The sequence below is a fragment of the Rhinatrema bivittatum genome, chromosome 7 (genome assembly GCF_901001135.1).
Source record: "Rhinatrema bivittatum chromosome 7, aRhiBiv1.1, whole genome shotgun sequence".
Taxonomy (NCBI): Eukaryota; Metazoa; Chordata; class Amphibia; order Gymnophiona; family Rhinatrematidae; genus Rhinatrema; species Rhinatrema bivittatum.
The window spans coordinates 85758738-85784570 of NC_042621.1; the positions used below are offsets into that span (position 1 = coordinate 85758738).

Sequence of the window (25833 nt, forward strand, 5' to 3'; positions counted from 1 at the left end):
AAGGTAGGAGGCAGGGTTGGCCCTTATGGCTCCTCGTTACTCTTAGTTTAGAATCGGTAGAGCTCAAACTGTTGACACCTGAGGAACATACAGCTTTATTTTGTAATCTAGATTCTCTTCTATAAAGACACTGTAATTTTATCTTTAAATTATTATAAACTGTAAGACTAGAACTTTGCAAATTGGATTAAATTTCCAGTGGACAGGAAGTACTCAGATTAAGCCTTCATGCACATGATAAGCTTTTGATGCTGTCACTGGCCACACACTGAGCCTCAGAAATTATTCAGTGGCCTCCGAGATAAATCAGACAGACACAGACGTGAAGTGTGATAAGGAGGGCAGTGACATTACCGTTCCAATGGGCTCATGGACATGTAATCCCAAATTGAATCTTCTTCTTGCACGAAATACCGCTGAAAAACTATTAGCTGGAGGACTCTAACTTCTCTTTTGAAAGGGAAGGTGCAACTGATAGTCCCAAGATGGTTTTGAGTGTGTTCAACTGCTCCCACCACAGCAAAGACCCTACAGAAACAAAGTAACTGCCTCTTCGTCATAGAAAAGTAAAAAAAAAAAAAACCCAATTAAAAAAACCCCCAACTTCCAGGATTGCAACACCAAAACTATCATCCAGTGCAAGACGAGGCTGCTTAGGCCTGGCTTATGAACACGTCACAGCCTACGACATTCACTTTCCTACATGCAGCCCTGGTAAAAAAAGAAAGAAACCTACTCCAAGAGTGCACTTAAAGGCGCTTTATTCCCCACATCTGTAAAAATGAGAGCTGAAAACACAGCCAGGCCACTTTATACAACCGTGACCTCAGCCTTACCCTCCTAGCATTCCCGTTTTATTATAAGATGGAGGTGAAAGCCAGAACCAATATAAAAAAACCAGGCCAGAGTTGTTCTGAGTCAGGAGGAGGAGCCAGGAATGCTGCTTCACCTGGACCTACTCTATGCCTGCAGGGAAGCCTGCGCCCTAGCTCCTGCCACAAGCTCTGGCAAAATATCCTCCCAGGGAACTGACGCACTAGACTTGTGCGGAGGCTGCTGAACGATAGAGGACAGAATCCAGACAACCGTACGCCATCTGCACCAGGCCTTTCCTATCCGTTACAGGGTGGGGAGGGGGAGATAGGAGGCCTCCTCTGGCTAGGTGCACTGACAGCAGCCACACTGCTGCAGGCCAGGGACTCTCACCGTCTGCGGCGTTCACTTCTGCCTCAGTAGCAAAGTCTCCAGGACCAGAGATGTGTCCCATCTACGTAAAAGCACAAACTCTAGTCTGCCTATACAGCCGGCAGCCCTTCTCTGCCACCACCTCGTACCCGTCGGTAGATGCTTGGACCGCATGCACAGTTTCCCTGCGGCTGTACAGAATCTGTACCTGTAAGGGTTTCCCTTCCAGTCCTGCCCCAGTCCCTCGCCTTCTGCAGAGGAGCTGCTGGTCGTCCCCCCCCCACCCCCACCCCCACCCCTGCCCCTCTCCTCCTCCCTCAGGGCTGGCTGTACAGGTCCGCCAGTCTCCTGAAGCGAGGGCCCCACTCGCTGAGGTAATCGTAGTCTTGGTCGGAATCCGCCAGGCTGGATGCGATGGAGCTCAAAGTTCCTGCCAGCGAGCCCTGCCCCTCATGGTCGTAGATGAGGGCCGTATCGTAAGGGGGCACGCTGGGATCATTGTCTGCTGCCTCCAGGCCCTGAGGGGGGAAACACCGCACACATTAGGGGGCTGAGGTCTCCTGGGAAGCAGGATTAAGCCAAGCAAAACAGCAGCTTTACTGCATCTTTAAAAAGGAGCTTGGACTGGTACGTATGGAACAGACTCTCCTGTACTCAGCTCCCTAGTGACATCATAATTCACTGCATTGTGTAATTATATACACACACCACACTGTGACATCACTAAAAGATCAGTCAGGGGGAGATAGCACTGTATTGGAGAGTTTGTTTCACACACACAGAGTGAGCTATGATAGTACATGAGAGAGTGTGTGTTACACTCTCTCACACACACTCACACACTCTCACGTTCTACCTCTCTCTAGAGATCAAGCAGGAGGAGATGGCTGTGGCTGTGCTGCATGGCAGCATTTTCTGTATTGCACTGTTACCTAAGTCGGGGTGAGCAAACTGGGGGCCAGCCTCCGGGGGGGGCGGCGGGGGGCACACTGGCTCTGCTCTCGAGTCTCTGTAGCAGCTCAGGCGGGAGGGAGTTGCCAGAACATAGCGATATCATTGTGAGCAGCCCAGGGTTCTCCTTTGATAGACCAGGGGCCAGGAGAAGAGCCATTTCTGCGGTGGTGGGGCCCAAGTGGGGAGCTGCTTACTCTGCGGTAAAACCGGACATGGGAACAGCCAGAGTGGCACTGCACAATCCAGGAAGAGCTGCCACCTTCAGGCCTCAGCCCAGGAGGCCTTCCTACTGCTTCCGGGCCCCAACCAATTGCCTGAATGAAAGGCGGGGGGGGGGGGGGGCGCACAGTTCGAAGGTTTTGCTCACCCCTGACCTAAGTCATCCACCAGGCCTGCTTCCTCAGCACATCCCCAGCACAACTTACTTCACTGATAAAGTCTTCGATATCACAAGGACTGCTGGGGGGTTTCCTGGGGTACTGTGGGGTTGCGTGGTTGTAGGGAGTGTCTCTTCGGATTGGCTGTTTGCTTCGGGGAGATGAGGGTGGGATCAGTGCATCAGGATTTCGCAGCTGGTTGATATCGTAGGCCTCCTGCAAGAAAGAGCAGAGTCAGTGTCCCCACACTATAGTATAGCACCCCAAAACTCCCCCGCTTTTAACAAGTGAAAACACGGTGATTTTATTTAAATTTGGGATTCATCTAGTCTTTCCAAGGTTAATAACCTGCTCAGCACAGAATACAAAAAAGAAATACACAAGACAGCGTTACACACAATAAACCAACAAATAAAAATGAATTCAACAAAATACACAAAAATGCAAAACAATAAAAACAACATAATCCAATATTTTCTATCACAGTGCTCCCCAGCCTTTTCAAGTGCAAGGCTCACCTGCATGAACAGAAATGTTTAGTGGCCCAGCAACCTCCACGGGGCAGGCGGTGCAGACGCAGAGGGGACTCACATGGCCAAAAGAGCTAGGGAGGCACTTAAAGCCTCACCAGCCGAAGAGGTGAGTAGCAACGCGTATTGAGCCCTGCTAATGGCCCCCTCTTTATACAGGTGCAGGAGACGGACGCCCGTATGGCGCGGGCAGCCGACTCAGTTCCCTTGGCTGCTGCACGTGGCTGCCAGAGCTTCTCCACTGCTGCAGCTCGCAGTCACATCCAGGGCGCGATGGATGCACGACCTCCCCATCTCATTCAGCCTGGGGGACAAGACAGAGCCTGGGAAGGACTTGAAGGAGGCAGCTCAGGATGGGGATGAGGAGGGGGCTGTAGCTGTGTGCCCCACCCACTGGGGCGCTGCCCGTTAATCCCCACGGCGGGCCCAGGCTGTAGCTAGGAAGAAGAGGCCTGCATCACCACAAAAGTGCTCAAATAGGAGCTCCTGCATGTTTAAGAGCCACTACCGCTGGACTCTCTCTGCTTTCAGGCGCTAAGTGCAGAACCCAGGCCTGGATCTGAGCATCAGGCAGTGGTGACTTTTCTGTGGCACGCCTGATCAGGTCTGAGGGCACTCTGGTTGGGAAACCCTGTTCTAGCATCTAAAATATCCAAGCCATGTACTGTCATAACAGATAACACAGTGTCCCCAGCCCTGAAAAATAAACAGCGATCCAAAAATGAAGAAACATTGCATAAGCAAAAACCTTAACACAAATCTCTGCTCAGAATTGCTTACTCACACAAATTTAAGAAACTGGAGTCAATTTCCAGACCTTAGGACAGGTCTGGCAAATCACTTCAGAGCTTAACTCAAAAGTAAGAGCATTGCACGCCTGTAGGAGTCTCTCAGAAAATGCACTGTTTCTACTTTTGGCCAGTCAGCCCTCACTTTCTCTCAGAATTTGCAGGCAAGCCCCCTGATTAGATAGCAGTTGGCGTGGCGGGAAGCATCCACGTAAGACATTCTGCTACGGAATCAGGCCTTATAGACTCCTAATTGCCTTAAAGGCATAGCCGAGGACTTTACACAAACAAGGATCCACTCTAACATGTACTGAATGATGATAATTTGGTTATGGGCTAGACCATCATAACATGGCGGGGTGCTGACCATCCATTCTATCACAAGAAGCTGATACTTAGAGTGCATATCCAATTCTTTTATGCAAAGAAAAGTGCTGAGAAAATTATTTCGCGTTAATCAATATCGCTGTTATGAGTCAGCACTGAAGTAATCCAAACGAACAGCGTCCTAGTGATGAGGACTTTACACAACAGCCGTAACCTCGCTGGAAGTCAGTGCATTTCAGGCTGGGCAACTGGTAAGAACTCCCTTCTAAACCCAGGTGATTTTTATTTTATTTTATTTTTTATTTATTTTAGATTTATATTCCACTTTTTTTTCAGCGCTTTCAATCTAAGTTTGTACCTGAGGCAATGGAGGGTAAAGTGACTTGCCCAAGGTCACAAGGAGCGACAGCGGGACTCGAACCCTGGTCTCCTGGTTCATAGCCCCCTGCTCTAACCACTAAGCATCCACTGTTCCTGGATGAGCGGCCTGCACCAATAAGACCTGGATAGCTGCTAGGCTCAGCATTCTCTGGGATGAGGCCCTCACTGAGCTTACTCTGCTGCAGCCTTCAGTGCATTTCACAAGGGGTGGCAGTTCGGTATTCAAAAGATTTACGCAGTTAGAACAGGCTTTTAACTGTATAAATGTAGCCAGTTAAAAATCCCTCCCCCCCCCCAGCTAAAATATCTGCACAAAGTCACTTTTCCCACAGATTTAGCAGGACATAAAAGGGGCATGGAACACTCGAGGCAGGGTTTGTAATTTAGCTGATTAATGTGATATTCAGGACTTGCCGACTAAAATTTGTGCCTTTTATTTATTTAAAAGAATGTATCAACCGCACCAGTCCAATGGGTGTGACGGCTTACAACTATAACGTGCAATGCCAAAATTACCATGGTCAACTTCAAACATCAAGACAGCGAGCATAAAAATCAAGAGGCGAATAAATGACTTTTACAGCCATACTCTATAAAATTATTTAAAACATATATAAAAATCAAATAACCACAATTGCTGTCCGAAGCCTGTTTAAAAAGCCAAGTTTTGAGAGACTTCCTGAATGCAGTGGGCATAGTACAAAGTTGTTTAGGTACAGAGTTCCATAACATGTGAAAAAGCACGATCTCTAGTTTCTATGAGATGGGACTTCAAGCAGAGCAGCAAAGCAGGGTGAAACCACATTAACAACTAGATTATGTATAAGCAACAAGACCTTGTATCTAACCGAACTGGTAGCCAGCGGAGAGAATGCAAACTCGGCGTTACGTGGTCTAGAGAGCCTATACCAGTTAATATTCGAGCAGCTGAGCGCTGTAGGATTTGGAATGATCTTAGTGGATCATCAGGAAGATCAAGCAATAAAGAATTGCAATAATCAATTCCAGAAAAAAATTCAGGCTTAGAGCACTGCTAGGACATCACCAGGACCTACCAATGGTTTTAAATGGTGTAACATTCGGAATTTGTAGAAATCTGATTCAAAGAGACCCTCAATACAAATTTCCACTGATAAATCAGTATCAAGAATGACTCCTAAATTCCAAACAAGAGACCTTCAAACTCAAATGTAGATAAAGCTTCAGAGAGAGGATACCTACTCAATATAAACATTTCTGTCTTAGAAATTATACCATTAATCTGTTATGAAGTAAACATTTTTTGATGGATGTTAAGCAGACAGACACATGCTTAAACGAAATAGACCAAGAGCTACCAACAGGGATAAGAAACTGGATATCATCTGTGTATAGGATTAAATTTAATCCTAAACCGGAAAGTAATTTACATAATGGGACTAAATAATGTTAAAGGGTGTATCCAAAAGGCCGAGCCGGTGGGACCCAGTATTCATCAAGCAGATAAATATGGTTTAAATCAGTTTAAGATCACTCCAGTAAATGAGATAGCAAGATCTCATGAATTAGGGTGTCAAGCACAGCCGAGATATCGAGAAGTACTATAATGTAGTTCTGGTCACTATGAGAACTGCATCTAACAGTATCAAATAGTGATAATAGCACTAAAAAACTGTCCTAAAAACAAATTGGTTTGGATCAAGCCTAATCCGATACTTGTAATAAAGCAGTATTCCCAATAATTTTAGCAAGTAATGTCAATAATGAAATGGGGCGATAATTAAATAATATCAAAGGATCTGATATTTGACTTGAGAGCTTGTTTCAAAGAATCAGGAAGTAAACCCCCTCAGTAAGGGACAAATTTACAATATTAGCAATAAATATTGTTCTGCAGGAGGGAATTGAGTTTAGTAGACAAGATGAGGATTTCAGTTTACTAATCTGAGAAACTTCAAGAGTAGATACAGATTCAAAAGATTCTCATTTCAAGGTATCATTAGAGCGATTTGAAATAGAATTGATCGATTCATAAATCTGTAATTTTAATAATGAAAAAGCAAGCACAATCTTCACATCAATCGGGTTTTACGATCCAGAATAACCATATTTTTGAGGAAAATCTTGCCTTTTTGCATCATTCGTCATAATCCTGTATTTTGACAATTGTGCTCTGTAGTCCTTGAGGTTGATGGGAGCAGAATGCATTCTCTGTTTGTATTCAGACCTCGGTAAAAGGCATTTTGCTTCTCTCAGTAAAGGTGTAAACCATTGGACTTTTTTTTTTTTTTTATCTGGTGCTTACTAAATACACAAAGAGGGGCCAAATCATACACCACCCAACTTAATGTAGAAAGCCATCCATTCACCACATATTTGATGGCTTCAAGCTAGGAAGGCAAACTACTCCTAAGGTCATTGATGTTAATACAACTTCCTCTTGATATTATATGACTTGCCTTCAAAACCATCTTCACAAACAGCTGTCCTAAATGTATCCACACAAGACATTCACTCGCAACGTTAGCCAGGTAGCTGCAACAGACTATCTGGACAAAATTAAATGGTTAGCTTCACCACTTAGTGGCACTTTGAACATCCATCTCAAGAAGAACGAGTTTGCACACGTGAAGCCTTCTACAATATTCATTAATTTCCCGCTTAGACTACTGTTATTCAAACTTAAGCGATGCCTACAACTCAGCCAAAATGCAGCAGCACCATGATGGAAATTCACCAGCATCACTGCAGTCCTGAAATCTCTACACTGGCTCCCTACTCTCTATCACGCCAAGAAGGCTGAGCTCCAGCTTACCTCAACAGATGCCTCAAGCCATATATACCCTCCCGCCCCCTCTACACCCACTGGAACAAGTCTTCCTCATTGCGCCTTCCCACAAGGAAATGCACCTCACCAGCACCAGGAACAAAACAATCTCTGGTTCAGTTCCAACTCTCTGGAATACTGATTAGCCCCTGACCTCCCAGCATTCAGAAAAGCACTAAAAACCTGGCTTTCTGAAGCAGCCCTATGGACTTGAAGAATGAACATCTTAAAAGTCAAAACCTAAAAACTTAGCTCAGAGCTTCCCAAACCAGCCCTGGGGACCTCCCAGAAGTCAGGTTTTCAGGATATCCACTCAGTATATGCAAATTACCTTTATGTTATAGACCGCAAGGGATACTTCATGTATCTCACTAAATCACAATGGCAAAATTACTACTTACCTGATAATTTCCTTTCTTCTAAGGAAGGCAAGCCAATCCACACTAATGGGTTATGCATTGCTTCCAGCAGATGGAGACAGAGTAAAGCTGACTTGCTGAAATCACTAACATATAGCAATGCCCAACATCAGCCCATCAGTATCTCTAGAAAAGCCAAACTGTGGACAAACTGATTATACTTGAACATGACCATTAACAGTCAACCACTCATGCTTCCAACCAACTTGGAAACACTGAGCTCAGCAAAAAGAGTTAACAAATCTTAGGGGCTGGTTATGTCACTTATCAGTCCTTCAAACAAATAATCAGAAATAACATATTTCTGATTATATAGGACAAACTAAAAGCAAGTAGGCAGCCTAGGGTAGGTTGTGGATTGGCCTGCCTTCCTTAGAGGAGAAGAAATTATAATTTCTCCTTTCTCTGCACTCAAGCAGGCCAATCCACACCAGTGGGATGTACCAAAGCTACTCCCGAAAAGGGTGAGAGGCTGCCCACAGTCCCATCAACACTGCACGCGTGAAAGCCGCATCCTGAGCCCTAATGTCCAAGCGGTAATGCTTGGAGAAAGTGTGTAAGGAGGACCACACCGCTGCTTAGCAAATCTCGACAGGAGACAATTGAAGTTCCGTCCACTAAACCAAAATAGACTGATTCAAATGAAACTCCAAAACCAATTTCGGCAAAAAGAAAGGTAAAGTCTTAAGCCATACCATCCTCGAAGTCATTCAAAGAAATGGTTCTTGGCAAGAAAGCTTGCAGCTTGGAAATCCACCGTGCTGAACAGATTGCTACCAGAAAAGCTGTTTTCAAGATGAGCGGCTGCAAACAGACCACACAGTGGCTGAAACACAGGACCCACCAAAACACAAAAAAACAGATTAAGGTCCCAAAGAGGCACTGGTAGCCGCAAGGGAAGATGTAGATGCTCAATTCCCTTCAAAAATCTGGACACATCTGGATGGGAAGACAAAGGTCTACTATTGACCCTCTCCCTATAGCAAGCGAGAGCTGCTACCTGCACTTTCAGAGTGTTTAAGGCCAAGCCTTTAGCCAAACCTTCCTGCAAAAAATTCCAATATCACTGGAATTTCAACTTTAAGAGGGTGAGAACCTCACTCTTCACACCAGCTCTTGAACACTCTCCAAACTAACATAAGCTGGAGATGTAGAAAACTTCCTGGCTTGGAGTAAGTGGAAATCTCTGCAGAAGAATAACCATGCTTCAGCAACTGAGCCCACTCAAGGGTCCAACCATAAGACAAAACTGACCCAGATCGTCGTGCAGTATGGGCCCTTTGATGCAACAGATCCTTCCTGAGTGGCAGTCTGAGAGGACTGTCTATCAGTAGCCTCTGAAGATCGGCATATCATGGCCTCTGGGGCTAATCCAGAGCCATCAGAAGTACGATTTTGATCTGACTCGCAATCTTCCAAATGATCCTGCCTATCATTGGCTCTGGTGGGAATTGATATTCTTGTTCAGGTTTGGCCATGGAACAAGAATATCAATTCCCAGTGTTCTCAGATCTCTTCTGCTACTGAAGACCTGTGGTACCTTCATGTTGCTGGAGCTCACCAGTAAATCCAGGTACGGCCGACCCCATTGCGTCATTATGAGTTGAAAGGCCTCATCTACCATCTCCCACTCTCCTGGGTCCAAGACCTGTCTGCTGAGGAAGTCGGCCCTTATATTATCCCTTCCTGGAAATGTGAGAAGTGGATATGATCTAGAGATGTTCTGCCCACACCATGAGTGCATCTACCTCCATCAACACCTGTTAGCTTCTGGTTCCACCTTGATAATTGATGTAGACCACTGTCGCTGCATTGTCTGACATTATCCAGCCACTCGGTGAAGCGCAAGCAAGCCAGTCGAACTGCATGCACTTCCAATTGATTAATGGTCCACTGCCGCTCCTCGGCATTCCACCACCCTTGCGCCACCAACTCTTGAGAGTGAGTCCCCCAACCCAGAAGGCTTGCATCTGTCATGAGCACTAACCAGTCCGATGTCTGCAAATAACTCCCCTTCCTGAGATGATCGACTTGTGAATACCTCTCATCTCCAATGGCAAGTGGAGTCTCACTGAGTACTCCTGCGAATGCAGATTCCACTGGGAGAGCAATTCTTGCTGAAGGGGCCAAATGTGCGCCCTTGCCCAGGGGACCTCGTTCAATGTGGCTGCCATCGATCCCCAGGACCTATAGGTAAGACCACACCCATCGGGCAAATAGTTCATCTCAGGGCCTGAATTTGAGAAAGTAACTTTTGAATGCGACTCTCCGGTAGAAACACCCTGCCCTGCTTTATATCACATTGCACTCTAGTGTCTGAGATGGCTGAAAACTGCTCTTGGCTGAGTTCACCATCTAGTCTTGCTCCTGAAGCAAGGAGATTACCTTGCAAGTTGCCAAGTGACTCTCTTCTGCACTTTTGGCATGAATCAATCAGTCATCCAGATACAGATGGGCCAGAATGCTGTCCTTGCACAGAGATGCAGCTACCACCAGGTACCCAGGACCCAGCTACCCTAGCTACTGTACCCAGGACCACCGCCATGACCATGGCGGTGGTCCTGGGTACAGTAGCTAGCCCGAAGATCAGGGCCTGAAATTGATAAAAACATCCAGAAAGGTGAAGCATAGGAAACAATATTCTTAGCGAATGGGAATATGTAAATAGGCCTCCGTCAGGTCAGGAGACATGAGAAAGGCCCCTGTTTGTACTACCATTATTATGGAATGTAGTTTCCAACATGAAATGAGTCATAAGCAAATGTCAATTGACTTCTTTCAGATCCAGGATGGGCTGAAAGGATCCTTCTTCCTTCTTGGGAACTACAAAATAAATTGAATAGTGCCCTATTTTCTTGTGATCTGGGAACCGGAGTTACGGCCTTCAAATCTAACGGCATCCTTAATGTAGTCTCTACTGCCACTCTCTTCTGTACAGAGTTGCATGGACAGACCATAAATGCATCTGGAGGAATTTGGAGAAATTTTAGAGCATAGCTGTCCTTTACCACCTCCAGGATCCACTGGTCTTTCATAATCTGGGCCCACCTTTGATAAAAGTGAGATAGATGCCCACCTTTCTCCTGATCCAGTAGGAGATCTTGCACACCTTCATTGTGAAGATCAGGGATGCTCTGGCCCTGGAGCTTGCATCCTTACAAGGCTTCTTAGGCTGAAAGGACTGATATCTTCCAAAGGGATGAGACTTGAGTAGTTGCTCCGCTGTGGGAATCCCTGGAGCAGCCCTTCACACCAAAAGAACATGGCACCGCTTTCTTGTCCTCTGGCAATCAAGGAACCTTGGATTTGCCCCAGCTATTTGCCATCTTCTCCAACTGACTCCCAAATAAAAGAGAACCCTTAACAGGTAACCTTGTGAGGCTGAACCTGGAAATAATGTCTGCCAACCAATTTCGCAGCCACAACTGGTGCCGAGCTACTATCACGGAAGCCACCCTTCTAGCAGCTGTTCAAACCAAGTCACAGCCCACATCGGCTAAGAATGCATCTCCTGGATCCATCACGATCCACCATTGGATCCTGCTCCTTGTGTCTCCTGAAAGACGCAAACCAGCCAGAGCAAAAAACAATTTGCAAATTCATTGCCATGCCTTCTAAGGATAGCCTCAATCCTACTATCCTGATCATCTTTTAGAGCTGCCCCATCTTCCTCTAGGATGGTGGTTCACTTGGTAACAGTGCATAGCAAGGCATTCGCCTTTGAGAAATCGCAACTGTTCCCTTGCCTTCGGGTCCAAGGGGTACAAACCTGCCAAAGTGCGCCTTCTTTAAAACTTGCCTCCGGGGTGTTCCACTCATGGTCAATTAACTCTTGAATTGGGTCCAGGAGGGGAAAGAAACAGAATGCTTTGCCTAAAGTGACCAATATGAGAGCTTTCTTTTGTAAGCCCGCAGCATCACTCCCGTCTACACCAAGCATCTTCTGGGTCTGAGTCAACAGTCAACTCATCTTTGTAAAAAAAAAAAAAAAAGGGGGAAGAGCGCCCAATGTTGCTCCAAATCAGGTGGAATTTCTCCCTCTTCCAGATGTGAGATAGCCAAGTCCCCATCAGAATCATCCGACATATGATCCACATCCCCCTGAACATCTCCAGTCACAGCCTCGCTGCAGCATTTTCCTGCAATAGCTGACAAGTGGGAGGCCTGAGCATGCAATCCCTTCTTAGTAGATTGCTTTCCTCTGCTGGGCGCCCTGCAGAAAGACCTGCAGTCCCTGGAAAAATTCCAGCCGGGAGGAGGATGGATCCATACTGGGACCCACAGGCCCAAACCTGACACTCTCCGACCCCTCTCTCAGGGATGCCTCTGCCGTTGGGAAACAAGGGGTGGGAGGAACTGTCTGCTGTGTTGCCTCCCGTAACCATGTGCAAGGGGATGTCCCAACGTCGGCAAAATCTGTAGTAGCCAAATTGCCTTGAGCATCTAAACAGCACTGACAAAGGCAGAGAGGGTGCGATGGCTGCCCTTTTTCATCCCCAACACTATAGTTTTCCTGAACTTGGTTCTAGGCAGCCTCCTGCGTGCACCCCCAACAGCGCCTGGGTGTACCTGCGCAAGTACGCGCTCAAATTTAGGCTGCGGCCTTACGTGCACAAGAACCCGCACGTGTGCGCGCCCACGTCACCGCCATGTGGCGAGAATGCACGCACACGCCTGAGCAAGCAGGGGAAAAAAAATTGCTGCTGCAGCCTCCCATGTGGCTGACTGAACGGAGCCTGAGAGGTGGGGCCTAGCCCAAAGCTGCTCAACCCACTGAACCTGAGCCTCCTCCACTCTACACTACCTCTCCAGAGAAGTGAGAGGGAAAGGGGGTAAGAGACGCAGAGGAAAAATGCCGAGGGAAGGAGGACCCAGTAAGGGAAAAAGAGGGGGCTTAAAACTTCCCTACTCTTTGGTTTTTTTCAACCTTAGCTCAGCCCTTCCTGGCTGAGAGAATGATCGGGTCATCGGCTATGGGGAGAGGAAGGGCACAAGCATTCACCGCTGAGCACGCCCTCGTCCTTTTTTTTTAAGTCTACACCTGGTCAGGCTTCCAGACTTAAAGCACTCAAATAAGGGAGGGACCATCTGAATCTTCTCCTAGTCTTCTATCTTCAGTTTTTTTTTTCTTTAACCACAAGCAATGCCCACAAGGAAGATGCATGTTCATCATCTGCTGGAGACGGAGAATACTGGCAGGCTGATGTTGGGGCAGGGGTATACATTAGGGACATCGAGTCAGCTTTACTCCGTCTCCATCTGCTGGTAAGTGTGCATAACCCACTGGTGTGGATTGGCCTGCCTGCAGACAGGGGTGCGCAAACTGGGGAGTGCCGGGAACGAGCTTCCAGGGAGCCACCAACAGCCAGGACGAAAAGACAAGAGTGCCTGCCTCTGCTGTCTGGAACCTAGTGGAATGTCGTACCATGGGGGAAGGTTCATGTGATTGCCAGTGGACCCGATCCCACCAGTGGCCGAAAAACAGAGAGAAAGGCCATGCAGCCACCAGTGGACCTCATCCCACCAGCAGCTAAGCAGAGAAAGACACCTTTCCCATCTGTGCAGGCCTGCGGTATTAGAACTTGTGAGAGTAGCACGAGATCAGCAAGGAGGAAGTGCTAGTCCCGCCAATTTTTTAATATTGCGGGGCCTACACAGAAGAGGAAGAGGCAGAACAGGCTTAATTGCCAGAAGCAGCAATAAACGATCGACTCCTCCCCAATAGCCACGCAGCTGCGGTGACAGCAGCAGCAGGAGTGAAAGAGGCTCCAAGGCTGCCAACAAAACAAAGGGGAACTGCCTTCCTGCCTTCAGTGTGTGCATGTATATGAATGGAAGCTTGTGTGAGAAAATGAGTGCCTGCTTGGGGGTCAGTCTGTGTGCGTGCGCGAGAGAGAAGAGAAAGTGTGAGAGAGGGAAAGTGTGTGCGCGTGAGAGAGGGAAAGTGTGTGTGTGCAAGACAGAGAGAGAGAATTGGTGCCTTTCTGGGGTCCGTGTGTGTGAGAGAATTGGTTCACACATACTGCTTTTGACATTAAATACTCGTTGTATGTATACAACAGTCACCTTGTAACCAAACTTGTGGTAACATTGTAAAGCCAAGTGTAAGCAAACCTGCATAGTCACTCAGTAAACTTAACTTGTAGTAACACACTTTCATCTCTCTGTTTGGAAAGAAATGATATAAATAAATGAGGAGGAGGATGAATGTTTATCAGCCACCACCGCAGTCACCAGAAGTTTCATGGCAGAAGTGAGGTGCAATGGTGTGTGTGTGTGAGGGGTGTGTGTGTGGGTGTGTATGCTGAGGAGAACTGTCTCTGTACAGGGATAGTCAGTGGCTAACACTTCTGTAGAGTTCCTCCTGTCTTACCTGATCCTGTTCTCCTCCCCCTTGTTCATCATAGTTGATGACATTATCTCGTACATCGTCCTCGGAGCTGGCCAGGAGCCCCCCATGAAAGCGCTGCCGTCGTAAACGTTCGATGATGGCTACCAGTAAGACCAGCACTGCCGAGCAAGAGCAGAACAGAGCAGTGAGGAGCTGGGGTGGGCTTCGCTTCAGCCAATCACAGCGACATTGCGAGGACCAGTCAGTCTGCACAGACCTTCTGGTTCCCTACCACCGTCTGTGGAAACCAGTTTTCTCCTCACCTCCCATCCAGCTTCCCAACTCTTAAAACTGCTCCCACTCTCTCTGGGCCAGCATGTTTTAAGCTGTGCTACAGTGCTAGTCTCCAGCGGCTCTGCAGACATTTTGTATTCATGCTGGCGCCTCTACTGTATCACCTGTTAACTTGTTGGTACTGCATACAGTTGGATGACTGTCAAGAACCTTCCAATGAAAAGAACTTATTAAAAAAATAAATAAAAGGAGGGGGAATCTTTTTGAATTTCTTGTTTGAGCTGCTAGCTACTTTATTTAAAAAAAAAAATTACTGTTCCTGGTTCTGCTGCTTGAACGAAGACACCCCCTAAGTGAAGGAGGCTGTACAGAGGGGCAGATAACACACAGTCCTCCTCTGGATTGCAGTGAGACAAACTCTGAGTCATCCTGCCAGCCCCAGATGCCAGCATTTCAATGTAGTTTGGTGAAAATGAAGCTACATCTATATGGAGGTTGCCCCGAACAGTACAGGTGAGCTTCAGTAAAAGAACCCTGTTGCAACGAACAACCTCAAAGCAGTGTAAGAAAGCTGAAAATGATTCCCCATCTCACCAAATCCAGGCTGTGTTTGGACCCATTAGAATAGAGAATGAGTCTGCCGTGACCTCTGTCAGACTGCTGGATGTCTCTCCGTTTTGCTTGACTTCTGCTTTTATTTATTTCATTAAATAATAAAGAGAAATTGTAGAGGCAGTCTTGACAATTACATTACTGAACTGAGAAAGGAAAATTGCTTCTCACCTGCTAATTCTCATTCATACCCCTGATCAGTCCAGACTCCTGGGATGTACCCCTCGCTTCCCTTTACTGGCTGGGAACGTGATAGACCTGCTCACAATACACTCTCTTCAATATACCGAGTCTGGAACTTGGACAATCATCCGGGAATGCCTGGAGAAAGTGCATAACGACTTCCAAGTAACCGCCTGATGTTTATAGTGAAGAAACCAGCTGACTCAGTCCATGAGGTTGCCTGCACCAAAGTCAAGTGAGCCCTTAGACCCTCCATCACTATCGCATCCTTCAGCTATCTTGCAATAGTAGCCTTAGAAGCCTTGCACCCTTTTCTTGGCCCATTCCAAAACACTAAAATATGATCCAATCTCCGGAAACTATTAGTCACCTAGCACCTTAGCGCCCCCCCCCCCTGCATATCCAACACAAAGTTCCTTCATGTGCGGCAGAGACGAATCTAACTTCGGAAAGGCAGTAAGTTCCACTGTTTGACTTAGATAAAAGGCCGAAACAATCTTTGGCAGAAATGAGGGCACCGTTAGAAAGGACACCCCATTCTCCATAAACTGAAGAAAGAGATCTCTATAAAACAACGTCTGAAGATCTGAAATTCTTCTGGCCGAACAAATTGCCTCCAAAAAATCCCTTTCAGTATTAAATTCTTTAGAGTCATCCTCTGCAATGACTCGAACAGAGCCTCACAAATCGTCATCACCTAATTAAGATTTCATGAGAGCACACCTTCCGCATTGGGGGCCACAAATGTTTTGCCCCTCAAAGATAATGAATCATAGCTTGAAGTAAGGTCAGGGATACACCCTGCACCTTACCCCGAAGACAGCCTAAAACTGCCACCTATACCCGAAGGGAATTATAGACCAGACCCCTCACTAGACCTTTTTGCAAAAAATTCAAGGTATGGGAAATCGAAGCCCGAATAGGCTGCACACCGTGTTCAACACACCAAACCTCAAAAATCCACCACACCCTAACATAAGCCAAGGTTGAGGATGGCCGTCTGGCCTGTAGTAAGGTGGCAATGACATCTTCAGAATACCCCTTCCATCTCAAGCATTTCCTCTCAAAAACCTGATCCACAAATATAGGATCTTGGCGCAATCATCTCAGAAGGTGACCAAACTTTAACAGAATGTCCACCATCAAATTTATTAGGTAGGCGAACCACAGATGACATGGCCATTCTGGAGCCACGAGAATCACTTCACCAGGTGTCCCTCTATGCACCGTACCATCCTGCCAAAGGAGAAAGACAAAGAAGAATTCCGGTGGCCACAGTAGCACCAGCGCATCAATTCCTTCTGCTCCATGTTCTTGCTTGTGACTGTAAAAACATGCTGCCTTGATGTTTTGTCTCAACACCTTCAAGTCCATGCAAGGTGTTCCCCACCTGGCCCGAATGAGAAGCATTGCTTCCTCAGACAGTTCTCATCCTCCTGGGTCCAACTTTTGCCTGCTGAGAAAATCCACCTTCACGTGTCCCCTCAGCTATGTGAGATGTTGCCAGAACTTCCAGGGGCTTCTCTGCCCATGAACCAACTGAGCCTCCTGAGAAACCATCTGATGTTTGGTCTCTCCCTGTTGCTTGATATAAGCCACCGTTGCATTGTCCAATGGAACTCACACTGTCTGAGCTTGTAACCATGACAGAAAGGAAGCGTGCACCACTCTCGTCTCTAACTGATAGACTACAATGCCTCCTCCTATGCTCATTGATCCTATGCGGTCTGGCCCTGACACACAGGTCCCCAACCAGAGAGGCTGCGATCGGTGGTCCCTCTCACCCAATCTGGGATTTCCAATTCCATCCCCCACTCCAGATTGATCCGACCAACTCATCAGGAAAGACTGAACCTGGACTCCCCCCTGAGGGGAAGAGGAATTTCAACTCCTCTGACTAACAGGATCCAACAGGAGGAGAGTGCTAATTGAAGGGGCCTCATATGCACAAACACCCAGGTATTTGGATCTGGCGTCTATGCCACAGACCCCTGGACCTGCAAACAATCCCAAACTTTGAGTCACAACAGTCAGCGAACCTGACTCTGCAGCTTCACCATTCTGTCCTCTTGTGAGAAACACCTTGCCAATATGAGTGTTGAATCGATCCCCTAGTTACTCCAAGGATTGGGATGGCATTAGATGGCGCTTCGCTAGGTTTGCCACCCAGCCCATAGCCCTCAACCTTTCTAGGACACACTCTACCGCCAGCTGACAGAAGTCCGACTTTGCCCAAATGAGCCAGTCAATCATATATAGGAGTAACAGGACTCCTTTCTTTCGAAAGGCTACTGCCACCATCACCAACACTTTGGTGAATGTATGTGGCACTGTCGCCAAACTGAAAGAAAGGGCGCAAAAGTGAAAATGGTCTCCCAGAATACTAAACTGCAGGAACTTTTGGTGCTCCTGCCTGATTGGGAAGTGGAGGTATGTCTCTGTGAGGGCTAGTGACTCCAGGAACTCTCCCTTGCAAACTGCTAAGATCGAAATAGTCCTCCATGCAAAACTGTGGTACATTAAGGGTTGCATTGACTTTCTTTAAATCCAAAATTGGTCAGAATGTCCCTTCCTTTTTCGGTACCACAAAATAAATGGAATACCAACCTTTTCCCCCACTGTTCTTGGGGAACCCGCACCATCACTCTTAGCTGTCACAAATGATCCACTATACTGCAAACCACTACCTGTTTGGTGTGAGTTGCACAAGGAGAGATGATGAAGGCTTCCCACACCGCACCCAGCCAGAAGAGAAGTCCAGACTAGCCTCATTTCACTGTGAAGCTTAAGCTCCTCCAGTTCCTTGACCAGGGGTATCTTGGGTCAGCTTTCTCCCATCTCGAAAGGACAGGTCCTGCTCGAGCTTTGCCTCTGTATTGCCGATATCTTCTATAGTTTCTAAAATGCAAATGGGTGGGAAAGGATTTCTTTCTTCTCTTTGGTTTGTCCTCCAGCAATATATGTCCCTTGGACTCTCCCTAGATACTTCACCAGTTGCATTAAATCTTCCCCAAATAGCTTCCCTTTGATAGGGAAGGCCCCTAGCTGAGACTTTGACCAACACCTGCAGACCAGTTTGTTAACCAGAGTAGTCAGCTGGCTGAAAATACCGACATTATAACTCTGGAGGACGTCCTAAACAAGTCATACAGGGCATCCACCACATAGGACACCGCTGCCTCCAAACGCTCTGCCTGATTCGTGGAGGATGATGACAACGTCTCCATCACCTGCAACTGCTGAACGCAGTGCAAACACGTTCTCTACTGTATACCGCAGCCAGGATACCCCAAGCAGAAACCTAAAAAAATCCTCTTGAGGTAAACTTCCACCTTTCAGTCCTGCACATCTTTCAGCGTGGCAGCCCCTGTCACTGGAATGGTGGTTTTCTTGGTCACCGCCAAGAAAGCATCAAAAGCTTGAGCGTCTCCTCTGGTCACAGATACGATTTTGCCATTGCTCTTCCATCCTTCAGTCTGGGTTTCAGAATATCCCACTCTATGACCACCAACTTCTTCAATGACTTATGGAAAAGGAAAGGCCTTTGCCAGACCTCTCAAGCCAACCATGACAGGATCTACCACTTCCTGGTTAGCCTCTTCCTTAAGCACATGTGGAATCAAAGGCCATAATTCATCTTTGCGAAATAGCTGGACCACCTCAGGGTCATCCCTCTCAGTCACTGGCACTTTTTTTTTTAATCAGACAACGCCTCAGCGAACTCTGCTCCCTTGGGAATCCACTGCCAGGTCTTCCGAATCCTCTGAGCTCTCCTCCTCGCCTGTGGGACTGCGTGGCTGCCCAGCCAAGCCAAGAACCCTCTGCTTCTGCCGAGATGCTTTTTTTCTCAGCCATCTTAGGCCTCTTTGCAGGCCAAGGGCAACTCTGTGGCTGACTCTGGAAACGAGGCCGCTTCTCCCCTGCTGCCTTTCTGGCCAGGTATGCCTGATGCATAAGCCAGAGATAAGGGAGAAGGGGAATCCCCCACCTTCCCGGGAGCTGCTCTCAATTCTGCCAAGATGGCTGCTGTTCCTGTGCTGACAGGTCTCTGATGTGCCCATCAACTTTATCATTGCCGACCCTGAGCCAGCCCCGCCTGAACAGCCCCCTCCCCCAGAGACGCAGCGAGTGCATAAGTGATCACTAGAGAGCCGTGCACACGGCCCGGCAGCTTTTAGTGTGACCCTTCACCAGCACCATGGTCTGCCTTGCCAGGATCCCCCCCCCAGCCATCGCGCTGCCTCTCTCGGTGAGCAATCCCCCAGATCCCCTGCAGTCACAGCTGTTGAACTTTTTTTTTTTTTTTAAACAAGCTTTACCACCACAAACAAAGAAGATAAAGAATATTTGGGTAATTGCCAGGTTATTGTGGCCTGGTTTTGGCCTCTGTTGGAAACAGGATGCTGGGCTTGGTCTGACCCAGCATGGCAATTTCTTATGTTTTTATTCCCCTGAAAGTGGCAGAGCTGACTGCTTGATCCACAGGGCTCTCAGGGGAACTGGATCACCAGTTGTCCGAAATCCCCACAGTATTTGGGTTCAAGCCTTAGCCAAGGGTCACCAAACCCTTGCTCACCCACCTCAACCAGAGGGGATGGTCCCCACCAGGACAACTCCAAAACTATCTTTTCCTTCCTTCTTTCTTTCTTTTTTTAAATATACTCCAGACTGCAGGTTTTACACCTCTACCATCTGCTGGAGACAAGAGAAATACTGAGGGACTGCAGGTGGCACTCTTGGTTAAGTAGCAGTGCTGGTAACACTTTTCTTCTCTGTCTCCATCTGCTGGCAGGGAGGCAAAACTCAAATGTCTGGACTGATCTGGGTTATGAACAGGAATATAGATTTAATAGGAGGGGCTAGCAGAAGAAGGCGTGAGCACAGAATTCAGAACCTGGACATCCTGGCTCCTCTATGCTGTACTTAAGTAACAAAGTTTCCAGTTCCCCTCATGCTATAAGCTCTTCAGGGCAGGGATACTGTAGCCTTGCAGTCACTGAGCTCGCTTACTTACACAGCAGAAGGATAACACTAGCCAGAATGATCATCAGAGCGCTGAAGCTAATGCCCGCTCCTGCCCTGAAGACGGCCGCCAGGCCCGGCCTGCAGCTCTCAGTGTGGTCACAGCGGCACACAGACACGTTCAGGAACTGCTCCCGCTCCAGCTGGGGCTCCCCAGAATCGCGGACCAGGAGACGAAGGATGTGGACCCCTTCCTCCACCTCAGTTAGCAGCTTCACCTCGGCATGGGTATCTGAGGAGGAGACGAGGGATGCAATTGTGTGTTCTTGTACATACGTTTTACTATGAAATTCTGTATGGCTTTTTTTGGAGTTGCATACTGCTTATCACAAAAAATATCTAGGGGGTTTATCAAGTTTAACAATCATTAATAAATCTAACAGCTCCTGCTGTGCAGAGTAATTTCAGCAGCAGCCCGAGCCCGCAGCACATCAGAGAGTACATTTTCACAGGCCTGGAGCCGTGTCCGGGACTTTAAGCTAGGCTCTGATGACTTTTGGCCGACACTGAATGCTGTTGAATAATTTGGGGATGGAGGGTGGAAGAGGGGGGCCATGACCAAAGCAGGAAGATTAAATCTCCTGCTCTACACCCCCCCTCCTACCCCCAGCAAACAGCAGGCGGCCGATGCAGTAAAGGGCACCCAGCCCAGCGTGCAGGCTCACACGCGGCTGGACGCGTGTTTTGGATGCACTAGACCCAGCATGGCCAGAACGCGCACCCAAAGAAACGCTCATCATGTAAAGTCCATGGAGATGAGGCTATCAGCTATTGCCCCCCCCGATGCAGAAAATCGCTGGGCACCCATCATACACTTTTTTAACGCGGCAGATTTAACTCCAGTCCCGGAGGTGGCGCACAGGCAATTCACGAGTCAAGGGCTTATGAGAAATTTAAAAATATGGTCTTCTGTGGTTTCTCCTACTTAGTATCTTTGTAAGGTTTAAATTTTCTGCTTGGGGTGTTGAAAAATAAGTGTATATTGGCTTGATTTAAAAAAAAAAAAATGTAAAATTCTTCTGGATGCAAGGGAGCGCTTAGCTGTGGGCGTCTTCAGCAACCTCAGCAAAATTGGGCAGAAGCAGCAGGATAAAGACTGGCGCTCGATGCATTTAAGCGCTAGGGACGCACTATTCTCCCCTAGCGCCTCCTTTTTTTATGCAGCCCCTCATTTAAATACTGCATCAGGTGCCCAGGGGAGGTGGCTGCGTGTGCGTTAGGAAGACGGGCGCACAATACGAGCGCCCGTTGATGCAGGCAGACAAACCTTTGGCCGTATCCAGGCATCCGGCATGTCGGAGGGCTGCTGCAGAAGTGCCCACCTGGACTATTTGCAGGCTTTCCAGGGGAATGGCACAGTCCCAGTGTACTATTTACCCACATAACCCCCCCCCCATCCTCCCACACTAGATTAGGCTGCAGATGGTGTTTGCACACATCGTCTTGTTTGCCAGGTCATTGAAAACTGACCCCCATCGTGCAGACGGAGCACTTTGCACCCTGGTACGTTACACCTTGTCCATCCATGCACACAGTGCATGCAGCAGCATACAGAATCCACGTAGACTGCAACATCTGCACTCCAAGTCCATGCACGCTCTACGCCATAAACCTACACGCGGCACCCGCCTGTGTCTGCTGCTCACCATTAATCCTGCCGATGGCCCAGCTGAGAGAGAGCTCTGGGTTCCCAGGATGCAGCTGGAAGAGAAAGGGCTCAGCCTGAGGCTTCAGGTCCTGGTCCGTGGCACTCAGAATGATGTTGCTGCCTCTGCCAGGCTGGCTGCACAGGAAGTCATTGAGGGGGAACAGAAGGGGGGCATAATCATTCACCTCCACGATCTCAATGGACAGGGTACCGGTGGCAGAGAGCCTGGGCTCAGCTGTGGAGGAGCAGAACACCACACTTTAAAATGGAAAGTCCTCAGCTAACGTAAAAAAAAAAAAAAAAAAGCTGATTGCGCACAAAAATTCTCATTCCAAAAATAATCCAGAACCTCAGTATTACATTATCAGCTCTAATAAAGCAACAATCCACATCCTCAAACACCTCAAAAAGCAGCTATCACTAATTAGATTCATTATTTGACAACATATATTAACCTTTAAATTCATTAATTCCTCTATAATACCCTAATTAAACACTTAACATTTTATCCATTTAAATTCATAGCAAGAACCTTTTACAAAGAAGCTAAACAAAATATTTGAGATCTGATACCTTATTTAATGCAGCCAGCGACAGGTTACTCAGAGATAAGACTCTGCAAACCTGAGGCAAACATGTAAACCCATGGCGCTCAGCATGGGAATGTGGATACAACAGTGGCTGAGACACAGCATTGTAAACCCTTGGCCCTCTGTGTGGGAACGTGGATACAGCAGTGGCTGAGACACAGCATTGTAAACCCTTGGCCCTCTGTGTGGGAATGTGGATACAGCAGTGGCTGAGACACAGCATTGTAAACCCTTGGCCCTCTGTGTGGGAATGTGGATACAGCAGTGGCTGAGACACAGCATTGTAAACCCTTGGCCCTCTGTGTGGGAATGTGGATACAACAGTGGCTGAGACACAGCATGTAAACCCTTGGCCCTCAGCATGGGAATGTGGATACAGCAGTGGCTGAGGCACAGCACGTAAACCCGTGACCCTCTGTGTGGGAACGTGGATACAGCAGTGGCTGAGACACAGCATTGTAAACCCTTGGCCCTCTGTGTGGGAATGTGGATACAGCAGTGGCTGAGGCACAGCACGTAAACCCGTGACTCTCTGTGTGGGAACGTGGATACAGCAGTGGCTGAGACACAGCATTGTAAACCCTTGGCCCTCTGTGTGGGAATGTGGATACAACAGTGGCTGAGACACAGCACGTAAACCCTTGGCCCTCAGCATGGGAATGTGGATACAGCAGTGGCTGAGGCACAGCACGTAAACCCGTGACCCTCTGTGTGGGAACGTGGATACAGCAGTGGCTGAGACACAGCATTGTAAACCCTCGGCCCTCTGTGTGGGAACGTGGATACAGCAGTGGCTGAGACACAGCATTGTAAACCCTTGGCCCTCCGTGTGGGAACGTGGATACAGCAGTGGCTGAGGCACAGCACGTAAACCCATGGCCCTCCGTGTGGGGACGTGGATACAGCAGTGGCTGAGGCACAACACGTAAACCCTTGGCCCTCCGTGTGGGAACGTGGATAGGGCAGTGGCTGAGGCACAGCAAATAAATCCTTGGCCCTCCATGTGGGAACGTGGATACAGCAGTGGCTGAGGCACAGCATTGTAAACCCGTGGCCCTCTGTGTGGGAACGTGGATACAGCAGTGGCCGAGGCACAGCACGTAAAGCCTGTGGGACTGTGGCTGTGGCAGTGGCGAGCAGGCATACCTACAGACGGTGGGAATGTTTTTCATTCTGTGAGCTCAAACACTGAGCCCTTTGGCTAAGCTCATCCCACCCAATGCATTCCCCATTTAAAAATCCCTAAGGGGGGAACCTGAAGTCACTTCACTTATCAGCAACTGAGTCTGCAGTGGAACCTACCTGGGAAAGCAATTTCCAATGCTAGTTCCCTGGGAAAATTCCAATTTGCTTGGATAAAGTGACTCAGCTACAAACTGCTCTCAGCTGCCCAGCTAGAGGTGGCCATGGGCTTAGCCGGATGGGAAGAGAAAAGGCGTTGTCAGGTCATGTTTGGGTCTGGGCTGCAGCACAGCTCACATCCAGTCCATTTCCAAAATGTTTGCTCGCTGTTCCCCCTCTGCTCGGTCGGCTGCACAAGCGTCAGTGCCTTGCTTACACGAGCACTTTACACTGGCAAACTGGGGAAAAAAGCAGCCACAGGCCTGCAGGGCAAGGGGAGCCGCACGCTTTGCAAGCAGACAGCTACTTTGCAAAGTGCTCCCATTCTGGGCAGTTTAGTTGGACAAATTACTCACTCAAACACTTCATACTTTGGAAGTCCCCGGGAGCAGGAAGAAAAACAGAAAATGCGATGTCCAACCTGGCTACGTCGCTTTTATTGAGCGAATGAGCGATACCTGTTTCAGCATAAATATGGAAAAATCTCTTATTGGCTGTTACTTGGTCCCTCCCCACTTTCTGAAATATTTTATCCACTCGGACAAGCCATAAGAGTGAGAAAGACCTGCGAGCATCCCTGATCTGGACACCCCAGGCGGCAGGAGGCTTTTACCGTCGTCGCTGGCCACGATCACAGCCCTGTACCACCCGCCTCGCCGGACAGCCGACCTCCCAGGGATGTCCTGCTTGGCCAGGACCCGACCGGTAACCGAATCCACCAGCAGCCAGCCCTCGGGATCAGACTCGGCCACGTAGCTGTAATTAAGAAGTGAGAAACCTTTTTCTGCCAAGGTGGAAAGCGATGCCTTCTACAACGGCCCGGACGGATCGTTTGTCAGCAAATCCTCTTACGGTAAAACTTCCCCTTATTAATGCACGAAGCAGGAAACAGCGCGCAAGAGTAAGAAGCTGGAAACATCAACTCTTCAGCACCTGCAGCAAAGCATTTTTTGTTTTCTCCCCACCCCTCTCCCATACAAACCCTCCCCCCCCCCTTGGTCAATACTAGGAGAAAGCAACTTTTTTTTTTTTAAAACAAATACTAGAACAAAGCCGAGGCAAAGTTGTATATAATGCACCCAGGCAGTAAATCCTCTCATGAATTCATACCCCACCCCCCTGGAGAGCATCCAAAGTGGTTAGCAAGTAGCGACAAACACGATATTTGTAAGTACAGATAAGTGCACCCCGGCGTGGTTTCTCTCTTCCCTGTAGACGCTATTGAAGCCCGGGATTTTTCTGCCCCAGCTCTCTCACCTGAGCACCTGTGGCTGCCTGGTGTCGGGATCGGTGGCTGTGTACACAGCAATCTCACTGCCCGCCGACGTCCCCTCTCTCACGCTCACTACCTTGGGGTTCTCGTGGAAGACGGGTGGCTCGTTCACGTCCCACACTCTCACGGTGACCTTGGCCACGGCCCGGTGCGTCTTGGGGGCGGCAGTGTCCAGCTCTGCCTCATTGCGGACAGAGATGGTCAGCTGCACACGATCCTGAGTTTCATAATCCAAAGGCTGATGGAAAGAGAGAGAAGTATTGGTAGGGTCAGTGCAATCAGAGAAAATCCTGGTGTGGGACGGGGATAAAAGCTGTGCCGGGGGGTTTTCTGGGAGGTGGAGTGGGGAACAGGGGTGTACAGGAGCTGTGTGGGGGTGCCAGGCAGGGAGATGGGGCAATGGCTCTTGGGAAACTGGATGGTGCTGGATTGCAGGAGGCATACAACGGCAGTAGGTCACGTGGCTTCTCCAGCTCCCCTCGCCCTACATTGAGTTGGCGACATTACACCCTTTAGCAAAGGGGCCCAGGCTTGTTTGAAAAGGCAATGCCTCTGCTTTCTCCGAGCCCTGGCAATACTGGTGTCAGATGGAGCCTGGAGCTGTGTTAGAAGCAGAGACGTCCATGGTAACAACAAGAGAGAGAGAGAGACACACAAACTGACCTGCCAGGTGGCATATGAGACACAGAAAGCAGAGTTCGACCCTGGGTTTTTGGCATTTGCAAAAACTGTGCAAGGACATCCCAGAGCTGAAGCCTCCAAGCAGGTTCCA

The 25833-nt window shown here is 48.2% G+C and overlaps 1 protein-coding gene across 2 annotated transcripts in view; it reads right to left on the reverse strand.

Moving 5' to 3' along the window:
- Window positions 1-1491: 1491 nt before the first annotated feature.
- CDH15 (cadherin 15) overlaps window positions 1492-25833 on the reverse strand; it is a 63342-nt gene continuing 39000 nt past the window's right edge. For both annotated transcript variants that reach the window (XM_029608608.1, XM_029608607.1), the window contains exons 8-14: window positions 25046-25299; window positions 24402-24544; window positions 21856-22092; window positions 20202-20441; window positions 14141-14277; window positions 2565-2732; window positions 1492-1703 (exon numbers count right to left, since the gene is read on the reverse strand). In XM_029608608.1, the coding sequence (XP_029464468.1) occupies window positions 1503-1703; window positions 2565-2732; window positions 14141-14277; window positions 20202-20441; window positions 21856-22092; window positions 24402-24544; window positions 25046-25299 (1380 nt within the window). In that variant the 3' untranslated portion in view covers window positions 1492-1502. The remainder of the gene's footprint in view (window positions 1704-2564; window positions 2733-14140; window positions 14278-20201; window positions 20442-21855; window positions 22093-24401; window positions 24545-25045; window positions 25300-25833) is intronic.